This window comes from Fonsecaea pedrosoi, assembly GCF_000835455.1.
Source record: "Fonsecaea pedrosoi CBS 271.37 unplaced genomic scaffold supercont1.3, whole genome shotgun sequence".
Taxonomy (NCBI): domain Eukaryota; kingdom Fungi; phylum Ascomycota; class Eurotiomycetes; order Chaetothyriales; family Herpotrichiellaceae; genus Fonsecaea; species Fonsecaea pedrosoi.
This window is the reverse complement of record NW_013550613.1, coordinates 2,025,489-2,037,737: the sequence shown is the minus strand read 5'-3', so window position 1 is coordinate 2,037,737 and position 12,249 is coordinate 2,025,489. Positions and strand designations below refer to the sequence as shown.

The 12,249-nt window shown below is 50.0% G+C and overlaps 6 protein-coding genes across 6 annotated transcripts; 4 read left to right on the top strand and 2 right to left on the bottom strand.

The window, feature by feature from the left end:
• Nucleotides 1-178: 178 nt before the first annotated feature.
• Z517_04633 (uncharacterized protein) lies at nt 179-2,548 on the top strand (the record flags this gene model as incomplete). The annotated part of the gene is made up of 10 exons (XM_013429961.1): nt 179-359; nt 450-717; nt 815-945; nt 1,010-1,150; nt 1,213-1,296; nt 1,369-1,538; nt 1,616-1,766; nt 1,833-2,085; nt 2,145-2,221; nt 2,301-2,548. The coding sequence occupies 10 exons, from the start codon at nt 179-181 to the stop codon at nt 2,546-2,548; spliced, it is 1,704 nt and encodes a 567-aa protein (XP_013285415.1).
• Nucleotides 2,549-3,186: 638 nt separating this feature from the next.
• Nucleotides 3,187-4,132, bottom strand: Z517_04632 (uracil phosphoribosyltransferase; the record flags this gene model as incomplete). The annotated part of the gene is made up of 4 exons (XM_013429960.1): nt 3,187-3,446; nt 3,510-3,610; nt 3,761-3,908; nt 4,000-4,132. The coding sequence occupies 4 exons, from the start codon at nt 4,130-4,132 to the stop codon at nt 3,187-3,189; spliced, it is 642 nt and encodes a 213-aa protein (XP_013285414.1).
• A 771-nt stretch (nt 4,133-4,903) lies between these two features.
• Z517_04631 (uncharacterized protein) lies at nt 4,904-6,070 on the top strand (the record flags this gene model as incomplete). Its single annotated transcript, XM_013429959.1, has 4 exons — nt 4,904-4,925; nt 5,011-5,518; nt 5,566-5,730; nt 5,821-6,070. The coding sequence occupies 4 exons, from the start codon at nt 4,904-4,906 to the stop codon at nt 6,068-6,070; spliced, it is 945 nt and encodes a 314-aa protein (XP_013285413.1).
• Nucleotides 6,071-6,834: 764 nt separating this feature from the next.
• On the top strand, nt 6,835-8,517 carry Z517_04630 (methylmalonate-semialdehyde dehydrogenase (acylating); the record flags this gene model as incomplete). Its single annotated transcript, XM_013429958.1, has 1 exon — nt 6,835-8,517. The coding sequence occupies one exon, from the start codon at nt 6,835-6,837 to the stop codon at nt 8,515-8,517; it is 1,683 nt and encodes a 560-aa protein (XP_013285412.1).
• Nucleotides 8,518-9,058: 541 nt separating this feature from the next.
• Z517_04629 (uracil phosphoribosyltransferase) lies at nt 9,059-9,786 on the bottom strand (the record flags this gene model as incomplete). The annotated part of the gene is made up of 2 exons (XM_013429957.1): nt 9,059-9,254; nt 9,380-9,786. 2 exons carry the CDS (start codon nt 9,784-9,786, stop codon nt 9,059-9,061), a joined length of 603 nt encoding a protein of 200 aa, XP_013285411.1.
• A 1,148-nt stretch (nt 9,787-10,934) lies between these two features.
• On the top strand, nt 10,935-12,246 carry Z517_04628 (uncharacterized protein; the record flags this gene model as incomplete). Its single annotated transcript, XM_013429956.1, has 3 exons — nt 10,935-11,274; nt 11,350-11,523; nt 11,606-12,246. The coding sequence occupies 3 exons, from the start codon at nt 10,935-10,937 to the stop codon at nt 12,244-12,246; spliced, it is 1,155 nt and encodes a 384-aa protein (XP_013285410.1).
• Between the last annotated feature and the right edge of the window lie 3 nt (nt 12,247-12,249).

Here is a 12,249-nt window from a genome sequence, read left to right as displayed (position 1 = left end):
GTATGGGATAAGAGGGAAGGCATTCTCATCGCCGTTACGAGCATAGGCAGGTGTGCGTACTAAGAAAACACGTTCAAATTCGTCAATTCGTTTTACACATCGGAATTGCAAAACGAATTGCGAACTTTTCTGGGGTTGGAATTTTCGATCGAAAAGGGCCAAACAAAGATCCACAACCATGACTCTCAGAGAGCGCACGGCCCAGGTGGCAGAGAAGTGCCAGATCAAGCACGACTACTATGACAACAACGCTGAGGGCGCGCAAAAGAGTAAATATCTTTGGAGTCCTGACCTAGCTCCGGTTGAGCCTGCACGACGGACATGGGGTTGGTACAACTTCATGAATCTCTGGATCTCGGGTAGGTATACATGTCGAGCCGCGTTCTACCATGTCGATTCCATGACGGCGCGATTTGGTTTTGGTTTCGCTGACTGGAATTTTCTCACAGCCTCGTTCAATGTCAATACGTGGCAGCTTGCCGGGAGCTACGTCGCCGCCGGTCTCGCCTGGTGGCAAGGTTGGCTTTGTATCTGGGCAGGATATATTCTGACGGGTGTCTTCGTCTCACTCGGAGGCCGAATGGGGGCAATGTACCACATTTCGTTTCCCGTGGCGATTCGCTCTTCTTTCGGCATCTATGGGTCGATTTGGCCAGTGCTCAATCGTATTGTCCTGGCCATTATCTGGTACTCCGTCCAGGGCTGGATTGGAGGACAGTGAGTTTGTCCCTGAGCCAACTGTCAAAACAACCACCTTGGTCTTTGGATATAGGAAAAAATAAAGGCTAACAACAAGTGCCTCCCCCAAAACCAGATGTCTTTATCTCATGCTGTGTGCGGTTTGGCCAGGGACCGCTCGAATCCCAAATCATCTCCCAGCGTCCGCTCAGACAGATACAAAGCATATGATGTGCTTTTTCCTGTTCTGGCTCTGTCAACTGATCGGTAAGAAAACTCTGCATGCCTCGCTTTTGCGGTTGAGAATACCCTGCTAAGACGGCGAAAAAAGGCATATACTTCCCTTTGCACAAAGTCAGACATCTATACACTATCAAGGCGGTGACAGCTCCCATTGGAGGCATCGCATTCGCTGCATGGGTGGCTGTGAGAGCAGGCCACGGTGCCGGTCCCGTCATGTCTCAAAGCAGCTGTAAGTGTTCATGAAGGTCGATGTTTTGCCTAGCCCCCATCATTGATATGACGACTACGCAGCCCTCAAAGGTAGTGCCTTGACATGGACCGTGATCCAAGCCATCATCTCCTCCTTGGACAATTTCAGCACATTCATTCTGAATGGTGAGTGTGGGATGAAAACCCACAAGGTCTCCCTCTCTTCTGGCTGATTTACTGAATCAAACCAATACGCAGACTCCGATTTTTCGCGGTTTTCAAAGAAACCTTCCAATGCCCTCTGGTCTCAACTCATTACAGTTCCAGTCTCATTCTCAGTCACTTCCCTGGTTGGTTTGATCGTCTCCAGCTGCAGCGCTACATTATACGGCTCCCCGCTTTGGAATCCTTTGGACGTCTTGGAGCGAGTAAGTACCCAAGTTGTAGCATGAGAAGTTCAAATTCTAGGCCAGAAGATCTGTCATCTAACCTCTAAACTCCCTAGTTTGTTACCGACAGTCCATCCAGCAGCGACAGGGCCGGGGTTTTCTTCCTCGCTCTGATCTTTGTCTATGCTCAGGCCATGACAAATCTGACAGGTGCAAACTCTGCGGGAAGTGACTTTACCGCTCTGTTCCCTCGATACCTCAATATTCGTAAGCTCATCCTCATTTGTCCCCTTGATTCCGAGTCTGGGATAGACAAGACTAACATTGACGCAGGACGTGGTGGGTATGTTGCCGCAGTGTTGTCTTTTGCCTGCGTGCCGTGGAAACTCTTATCCAGCAGCAACAACTTCTTAGCATACGTCGGTGCCTACAGTGTCTTCCTTTCTGCGTTCGTCGGACCTTATTTCTGTGATTACTTTATCGTCCGCCGAGGTCATCTTGCAGTTGACCAGTTGTACTCCAACAAGTCGTCCGATCTCTACTGGGGCTTGGGCGGGTTTGGCATCAACGCTTACGTGGGATACCTGTGGGTTTTCTTCATCTCCTGCCTCTTTCAGCCGCAGAAATCTAACGATTTTCACACAGATGCGGATTGATATTCAACATCGTTGGTGTTGCCGGAGCGATGGGAGCATCGATACCGATTGGTGCCTGGTACTTGTGTAAGTCTACGCCTGTTTGCAAGGTCTGCTTCCTTCCAAAGGGACTGTGAATACTGATTTGTTCGCTCTAAACGTTCAGATCAGTTCAACTTCCTCATGGGTGTTTTCGTAAGTGGAGGAGTATACTACCTGATGTGCAGATTCGGACCTTTCAAGGTCGAATGTAACAAGGGCTGGAATGAAACGGGAGACGCTGCCCTCATTCCATCGATTATGATCAATGGTGTTGATCCATATGCACAGGCCAGGGGAGATTCAGAAGCCAGCGTCGTTGTTGAAACAAAGGACAGCGAGGTACAGTCAGTTGTGGAGACGTTCAAGCATTAAAGGCCTTGTGTGATCGACATGCGGATATTGAGTCGTTCGATGCAGAATGTGCTACTTGTGACTCGGCGCAAAATCGTGGTGACGCCCATTAGAAGCAGAAGAATGCGAGAGTAAGTAGATAGATTTTGATAATTTCCTTGCCTGTGAAATGACATTTTGCAATAAGAACTGGGTCTTCTTGCAACATCAGGAACAATGCCTAATTCTCGAGAGTCCTACCAGAGTTTCACCGGCCTGGTGACTGAACTGAATGGCCATGGATGCCTGCAAATGAAGAAGGTAGACAAGGTCAGAAGCATATAGGCGAAGAAGTGCCTATTCATGGCAGAGGCGATAGCTGCGAACACCCTGCCCATATCGAGCCTATCCTTTGACAACATGGAGACATTGGTTGAGGCGACGGTTTTCATTTGTACCGAGGATCGGTAGTCTCATCTTCTAAAGGTGAAAAAGTACAGTTGGTTGCATCGAACCGTCGGCTTTCCGACTCCACCATCCTCGCAAAATGGACTTCGTCTCAGCTGTATCAAACTTCCAGCATTCCATGCCCCTTTCTGGAGGATCCTTTCATGTACCATAAAATCGATCCCCGAAATCACCAAGTCCTGGATCGATGTACCTGTAGAGTCGGTAATTTGTCAATGATCGGAAGTCGACAAGTTGATGAAATCGCATATATGGGTATCGACAAACCTTTTTGAATTCAAATCCTTGTCAATAGCCGCTGTCACTAACATCAACTTCGGAAAGCGTTCAGAGACCAGGCTGACTGCGCTCGCCGAGGCTATGAGATTGACAACAATGATCTGTTCCTCCGGCACACGATGTTCAAGGACCAGCTCGATTGCTTTACTCACTGAGCCTCCAGTCGCAAGCATTGGCTCGAGAATCAGTACGTCTGCTTAAAGTCAGCAACGTGATCGCACACCCCCGTTTTTTGGACGTGGTTGAGAAACCTTACAAGCGTTCGAAATCGACGTAGGAAATTTGGTGTACAGATGCACTGGGAGGCTCGTTTTCTCGTCTCGTTGGATTAAGAGCTTTCCGAAGCTCAAAGGACCGCTTTTTCATTCGCAAAGATAGGGTCAGCATGGATATACACTTTCGCCTTCGCCTCCCCTTTGGTGGGAAGGAGGAGAAGAGGAAAAAGGGATGATGTGTGCTGGCCGAGCCTGAAAAAAAGAATAAGCGGGTAGATTCGTATTCACATACTTGTAAGCCGTTCTCAGCGCATCTTCCAGGCTGGCCCCTGCCCTTAGGATGCTGATGCCACAGACTTGCTTTGCTTGTCGCACGCCCTGGTACGTGCCTCCTGTCGGGGTCGTCACTTGTTGACATTCGACTGGGATGAAATCCAGCGCTGTAGGAGGAAAACGAACTCGTCAGAATGGTTGAGCACGAACTTGGAAAACAGCCAGAGCAAATTTCATCAAGCGGTCTCTGGTTTTTACCTCTGGCCATGAGCTGTGCAGCCACCTTTGCAAATGCATCGATAAAGTCTTTGCCCTCTGTGTTTTGACTGCGCAGAATGGTCATGGAACTTAGGAGTTGATGGTTCTGTGGCAGGAGGACGCACTTCTCCATGGTGTTGCGCATCCTTGAAGCGAGAGCATCCAAACTTGGAACACACAGGTGTTATTCTTGAAAGCCCTATGGGAGGAAGACTGGAGTCTAGGTCCTGGGGCTCCAGGATTTAGCATGTGAGCATCGGGACGCCAAGTTGGCCGACTTGACAAACAGACATATCGTACTGGTAGATCCAGTCTTTGGGAATAGGCATACAACTCTTATCGACGCCTATAACTTCCATATCGGGAGGTTCCAGCCTCCGATACGAAGAGGGATCTCAGATAAACAATGCGAGGCCCTGTGAACCTTCTGAAATTCCCCACGTATTCTATTATCTAAAGTATCTTTAATCTACCGAGGACCTATCTATAAGGGGCCCCACCCAGATTACCTTCGAAAGCACGAGATTTCCGCTGCAGTATAGAAGAGATTGGCAACCTGGTCATTATGAGGAATTCATCTATCTTCCAAGTACAGTGTTTGTGGTTCGGTTACTTTGTACCTAGAACCCACTTGAGCGGGTCAGACTGTTTGTTTCGAGGCTGACGCTGTGCGCCCTGGGGGCACAGGACATGGAAATAGAAGCAAAACTTCTCAACAGCTTGGTAGTTGTAACTTGATCGTAAGGGGAATGATAAATCCAACACTGATACATTGAAGAGCCTGCGTAGTAGGTCTGGGAACACGCATTCTCACTGGGTATCCGACCTGCTCACTGTTCCTCTTGCAGACACCAATCTTGTTTCGCGGTAAAAAGTGTTGGGCGATCGAATTCTCTATCCCAGAATGTCCATTCAGGTACTTAGTGGTCAGTATTATTCCTCTGACACCGGTACTCCGTACCATACGTGTTGAAAGATGTCCCTAACCGAGATTGAAATGGACGAATATAGGAGGGAGTCATCCAGACTTCGCCGAACTTGTATGCCAGAGGCTGGGGGAGGAGTCACCGTCCACAAAACTCACATCGTCGCGGTTTTCGAATGGCGAGACCAGCATTGTCATTGGAAACTCGGTCCGCGGCGCCGATCTGTTTATCATCCAGACAGCAGCAGAACCGGTCAACGACATGCTCATGGAACTCTTAATTACGATCAGCGCCTGCAAGACTGCCTCCGCCAGGAAGATCACCGCCGTGCTCCCCTGTTTCCCTTATTCGAGGCAAGACAAGAAAGACCGCAGCCGAGCTCCCATCACGGCTAAACTGGTGGCCAACATGCTTGAGACAGCCGGCTGCAACCATATCATCACTATGGACTTGCACGCCTCACAAATCCAAGGCTTCTTCAACATTCCCGTGGACAATCTCTATGCCGAGAGTGCAATGGTCGAGTACATTCGAAGTAATATGTCCCTGGACAACGTCGTCATTGTGTCTCCTGACGCAGGTGGTGCGAAGAGGTGAGTCTTAAACTGGGAGTCAATGGGAGAAAATATAAAAACAAAAGAGGCTTACGTTGTCACTGGGCTGCTATCATTGCGGACAAGCTGCGTCTTGATCTAGCCCTCATCCACAAGGAGCGTAAAGTCGCCAGTAAAATCAGTCGTATGATTCTGGTTGGATCGGTCCTCAATAAGACTGCCGTGATTGTTGATGACATCGCGGACACATGGTAAGTCTTTTATGAATATCTATGCAACTCATCCTTTTCATTTTCAATTTTTCTGGGGGACCAGTGGACCTCTACTGACTGCACACTCAGTGGCACCCTGATCATGGCAGCGGACGTATTGAAGAGCCACGGTGCCATCAGTTGCCGTGCCGTCGTTGTCCATGGATTTCTCTCAGGTCCTGCAATCCAGAAGATCGAGGAGAGCTCTTTGGAGAGACTCGTGGTCACAAACACCCTTCCCCTATCACCGGCCGCTCAGAAATGTCCCAAAATCGAGTCCATCGACGTCAGCGGCATCATTGCAGAAGCAATTCGACGGACACACCATGGTGAATCGTAAGTAACATACCCCTTTTTCTAGGCAACAATATTCTCCAGGCTGAGTGAAAATCAATGCAGCATCTCCTTTTTGTTTAATTAGACAGCCAGATGGCAGATGCCTGGTAGATCACCGGTACAAGAGACAATGCAAGACTGGAAGAATGGTTAGGATTGGACGCGTTGTGTAAACCAAAATTGGTGAGAGGATGTCTTAGCACGGGCGATTACAATTCTCCAGTATACAGCATACAGTATGCAATTCACACTCTCAGTGCACCTTGTTGAGGACATCTCCATGAACCTTTCGTGCACAACTCTATCAATGTCCTGATCGATTTGATGCCATTGGGCATTTATTCTCACTTCTGATTGGTGAATCCCGGAAAAGGACCCGCTTTGCCAACCTTTCTCGGAGCTTTGCAATCATCCCCGGGTTCATATCGCGGACAAGCGCTGAGTCACTGGCGCCTGCATCGGGTGGTCTCGGTGGATCCCGGATCCTGGATGAATGTCTGAAAGCTCTCGTCAACATTTTGGGAAGGAAAGGGGATGGAGAACAAGCCAAAGGTCTGGCCATGATCCCAATTCGACGAACCCCACAATATCATACCCTTCACACGTTGTGCTCCATCATCTTGTCTTATCTTCACACTCCAACTGTACAATCTGTGGTCTGTCGCTCACTTTCAATCTTTTGATAGTGATATCTGCTATCAAGAGATCGAAGGCTTGAGAGTAGGTTTGGTAGGCTTTGTGTTCAGGGCTTGATACTAATGAAACACGATGGTCGTCCAACGCTCTGGAACAGCGGTGGCGACGGTGTTAGAGCAGCCTTTGTCTCTAGTAGTCGACAGCAACGATGACACAGCTGGTGACTACCCTCCCAACCATCGCCATCGGAATAAGAGACTTCGCAGCGATGAAACAGGCACCCGGTTAGGCACCAGCGACCCCAGCAGGGTGACCGTGCCTCTGAAGCAAAGCGCCAGCACTGGAGCTAGCACTAGCACCATGGCTCTGCCCACGCCGCCTACCACAACTCAAAACCTGATCAACAATGAATTCGGCGTGTCCAAGACGAGAGTCTGGATGAAGGTCCTGGATCCTGCGTCACAGAAGCTGCTCGCCCGGGTGCCGGATTCAACTCCAGCAGAGATCCAAAAAGCCGTGACGGTGGCGGACGCGGCGCAGACAGCGTGGGCGTCGTTGCCCATATCGAAACGGAAAGCCATGCTTTTCTCCCTGCTGGGTGTTTTGCAGCAACACACAGTCGACTTTCAACAGTCACTGCAGCTCGAGGTGGGGAAGACACTGCAGGACGCCGAGTCGGAATTCGAGAGAGGAATTGATGCTATCCACACTGCGTGCTCAGCCACGGCCGAGATGAATGGCAAACACTGGACCACCAATTCGACAGAGACCTACACGATCCACCAGCCCGTCGGGGTCTGCGTAATCATCACTCCCTTTAATTTCCCTTTTATGATCCCTCTGTGGTCGATCCCCTACGCGGTCATCACCGGCAACACCGTGGTCTTGAAACCTTCCGAAAAGGCCCCTTCGACTGCTAACCTTCTAGGGAGATGCTTCGTGCAGGCGGGGTTTCCCCCGGGGGTGATAAATATCATTCATGGATCGTCGGTGACCGTAGACAAACTGCTCTCGCAGCCTCTCGTCAGCGCGGTATCCTTTGTGGGTTCCGAACTGGCTGGAGAACGAGTCTACGAGCATGCCAAAGCCACCAGAAAGAGAATCCAAGTCGAAGTCAGTGGGAAAAACCACGGGATTGTGCTGGAGGATGCGTCAAAGACAAAGACTCTCTATGCCATTGCCGGGAGCGCATTTGGGGCCGCGGGTCAAAGGTGCATGGCGCTGAGTGTCATGCTCTGCGTCGGGTCGACCAAGGAATGGATCGACGATCTCGTCCAGCTGGCTGGGTCGCTCAAAGTCGGCTGCGGTTCTGATCCTGGCACCGAAGTCGGCCCCTTGATCACGGCCGCTGCAAAAGAGAGAGTGGAAGACATGATCGACCTTGCCGAAGCCGAAGGCGCCGAGGTCGTGCTGGACGGACGAAGATATTGTGTGCCCGAATACCCCGAGGGGAACTTTGTCGGGCCCACCATCATCACCAAAGTGCAGACGTCTATGCAGTGCTACCAGGACGAGATCTTTGGGCCTGTCCTCGTGTGCATCGAGGTCGACACCCTGGACGAGGCCATCGAGATAGCAAACGAGAACAGGTATGGCAACGGATGCTCGCTGTTTACGACCGATCCGGTCCATGCTCAGACCTTCCAGCGCAAAATAAACATAGGCCAGATTGGAATTAACGTCCCGGTTCTGGCGGCTTCGGGTCCTGTGGCAAGAACAGCAAACAAAGACTCATTCCTGGGAGACAATGAATGTGGACGGAGCCCGTGGCAGTTCTTCACAATGCCCAAAACTGTCACAGCGCTGTGGCGGTGATTGAGGAAAAGGTTGCCAGTTGTCAAGTGAGCACTTGAGGTGTACACCATATCTCCCCATCTGAAGGCAAGAGCCACAAAGGGGCGGCGAGCATGCTGCATCGAAACTATTCTTTGGGAGGGGATGGTTTAGGAGTGGTATCTTTTTGATGTATCACGCCTGGAATGAGAAATCGAAAGCCGAAAAAGGCACCAACAGTTATTTACTGAACCACTCAATTGGATTCATTTTCACCAGTAGAGAGAGCTTCTCGAGGATGAAACTCAAGAATTGGTTCTTGTTACTTAAAAACACCAAATATTTTCGTAGTGGAAGGTTTATCTGGTCTATTCAAGAGAAAAGATTACAGACAGGAAATGCCGACACGCAAGGAGCCAGCAATGCACACAAGTCAATTTTTTTTTTTCAGTAGTAGGACAGAAATCCTCATCAAATTCAAGTGTGCAATCGTACGTAGGAAAACTTTATATTCCATCGCGTCCCTTGCTCCCGTACTGCTGTCTGTAGCTTTGTTCTCTTCCATGATCCATCTTTGGTACTTTCAATCCAAATTTGTTCCAAACAGTCGGTCTCCTATGTCTCCGATGCCAGGTTGAACGTATCCTGCACTGTCCAGATCCGAGTCGACAGCGCCTACCACCAAGTTCGTGCCTTCAGGCCAGCTTGACGCGACCTTGTCCAGCCCGGGGTTACTGGCCAAAATGGACACAAAGGTAATTTTTTCGACTCCCCATTCTCTAGAAGAGGAAAAGACACGGCATTTTAGCATCTGGACAGACACAAAGGAAAGAGGAAAAACGCAAAAGACTCTGTTACTTCGTGTGGCAAACTCGGCGAGCTGTAGAAAAGACTCGTTACTTACTTGAGGATCTGAATGGCCGCCTCGGCCGTACCGCCCGTGGCAATGACAGGGTCGAGGATATAAGCATGTCTGATCCTGCCGGACCGGGGCGGCAATTTGTTGTAGTACTCGACGGGCTGGAGTGTTTTTCTGTCTCTGAAAATGCCGAGATGGTGGACGATTGCGTTGGCCTTGGGAGGGAGCGCGGCGAGAAAGGCGTCCATCATGGCCATTCCCGACCGCAGAATGACCACGACCACCACCGTCTCGTCGACCGAGGGGGGCTCGATGGCCGTCTCGGCGAGCATGGTGGTCAATTCGGATGTGAGCTGGCGGACTTCGCGGGGTGGAAGCGTGAGATCGCGGAGTTGGGACAGCTTTGTTGCGTAGGACATCTTGGACTGGGACTTGGATAGGTCGACTGTCATCTTGAGATTGAAAAAGTAAATTGAAATTTGGCGGTTTTGCGCAATGCTGCCCTGTCTGTGTTTCACACCTGCTTTTCTGAGAAGGGGAATATTGTTTTGTGTTGTGAGTGTCTTTTTGTTCTCTCTGCCCCTACATGCAGGCCGGCGAAGGCGAAACCAGATTGTGGCATAAAGATTCAAACAATGGGGTTTCGTCAAACCAAGATCTGGAATTCTGAATCAGAAGATATCATGAGCAATCCCACACCCGGTCAAAAATGGTTTCAGTAGCCTTCGATTCCTCTATTTCGTTGGAAAATGCACCTACCGTAACTGTACCCACCCACTACCACCCCCAATCATGTGTTCTGGATTCAATTGTTCCGTTTGAAAGGCTCTAGAGACTAAAGATAGCAGTGGCGCGGCAGACCCATCCATCTTCCAGACCCACATTCTTTTGTATCAGTGCAATACTAGAGACGCGATAAGCAATCACCATGATCATGCTGCCTCTCCAGTTCCAGGGGTCCCACAATCCGAACCAGGCCGATCGGTTTAAAACAGATGGCGTGTGGGGTAGAAGACCTTTGGAAGGGGTCCACCGTCCACAGTCCCCTGGGACGATTTGACTGACTCATTCCTTATCCTGTGGTTCCGTATCGACTCTGGTTCCGCTACGACTAACCAAAAAAAGAGAGCTCTGGGTCGTGTTTGCATGTCGTTGAGGAGCGCAACAATCGGATACTGTTTGCAATTTTCATCTGACAAAGTTGACATTTTGAATCTGCCAAGATCATTCCGTACATGAGCTATTTTAAGAGTGTGGACGTTGTATGGAGGAGAAGAGCGGGAGGAAGAGGTGGAAGAAGTAAGAGCGTACACAGACAGAAATCTTTATTCTTTTTACAAATTTCCTCAAGATTTTTGGCACACAGATTCTCAGGTTCCATCAACATGGAGTCAGAAGTCGAATACTTGTTATCACTACAAGCAGTCAGGGAACGTGCCAATTGTGTTTTTGATTGTGCCCAGAGGGGGACACTCAACCATTTCCATTACCATGCCGACCAACTCCCAGTGGCCGCCCATTTGGTGGCTCAGACAATTTCAGTGAGTTTTCAAGTTTCACACAGGCAACCAGCCCTCTCGCAAATTGGAACTAAAGCAATATGAATGTGCAGCGGGACTTTGGGCCCGATCGATATCATGCAATCCCTCCGCATGGGCGTTGGCAACACTTCAATGTCGGTAATGTCGATCGCATTTCCCGGATGCTGCTTCGGATGAAAGAAACGGCCGATCCCAGGGAACAGACAAGGGTCTTGATTGACCTGTTCATGGTGTCGGTCCTTCTGGACGCAGGGGCTGGAGATATTTGGAGCTTCCAGGAGCCCAACACGGGGAACCAGAATGTGTACAACCGATCCGAAGGCATTGCGGTGGCTTCGCTGTACATGTTTGAGTCGGGAGCGTTTTCATCAAGCCCGGCATGTCCTTGCACTGTGGATGGTGGGTACTTTGAATTGCTGTGGGAAGTAGTTTTTACATTGTGTGGTTGTGATGCTAATGGAATGCTTTACTTAGGAAGGGCATTGCTTGACCTCGACGAGGAAAGGTTTCTGTCTTGGTTTCAGATCTCGAATAGCAACCCTATGGTCGGTGTGCATGCCCGGATTCAGCTTTTGAGGGACGTTGGCAAATCTCTACTCTCTTTGCCTGACATCTTCGGCTCTCAGGGGCGACCAGGCAATCTTGTGGGTATGTATGCGGTACAGACCCTTGCTTTCAAAAAGTCAGTTCAACCTGGATCCTGATTGAAGTCAATGGGGGTTTTTTTTAGACTACATGACCGCTTCGGTCACTGGAACCGATGCTCTTGACTACACTGTCCTATGGTCAGCCCTGCAGCGTCTACTGCTTCCCGCATGGCCCAAAGACAGAACACACCTTGGAAGTCAACCTCTTGGAGATGCCTGGCCTCTTCAGGTTCTCGCGCGACAGTCTCAGTCCGATGCCAACGACACTCCGGCGAAAGCTATTCAGCCGTTTCACAAGCTGACTCAGTGGCTGGCATATTCGTTGACGACCCCGTTTGTGAAGATTCTGCATGCCAGGTGGGAGAACATGGAGCTGGGCACTGGGCTGCCTGAATATCGGAATGGAGGTCTGTTTGTGGACATGGGTGTTCTATCTCTGAAAGAAGACACTCTAAGTGTAGGCCAGAGGGCATCTGGACAGATTTTGCCCATCTACGACGCCACTAGCGATGTGATTGTCGAGTGGCGTGCGATGACAGTTGCCCTCCTTGATCGACTGCATGAGATCATTTCTAAGGAGTTTGCAGCTCAAGGAATTGCTATTAGTATGGCCCAAATGCTGGAGGCTGGCTCGTGGAAAACCGGTCGCGAGCTGGCTGCCACAAAGCGACCAGAGAGCAGATCAAGCCCTATATTGATCGCTGGTGATGGGACCCTCTTCTGACGG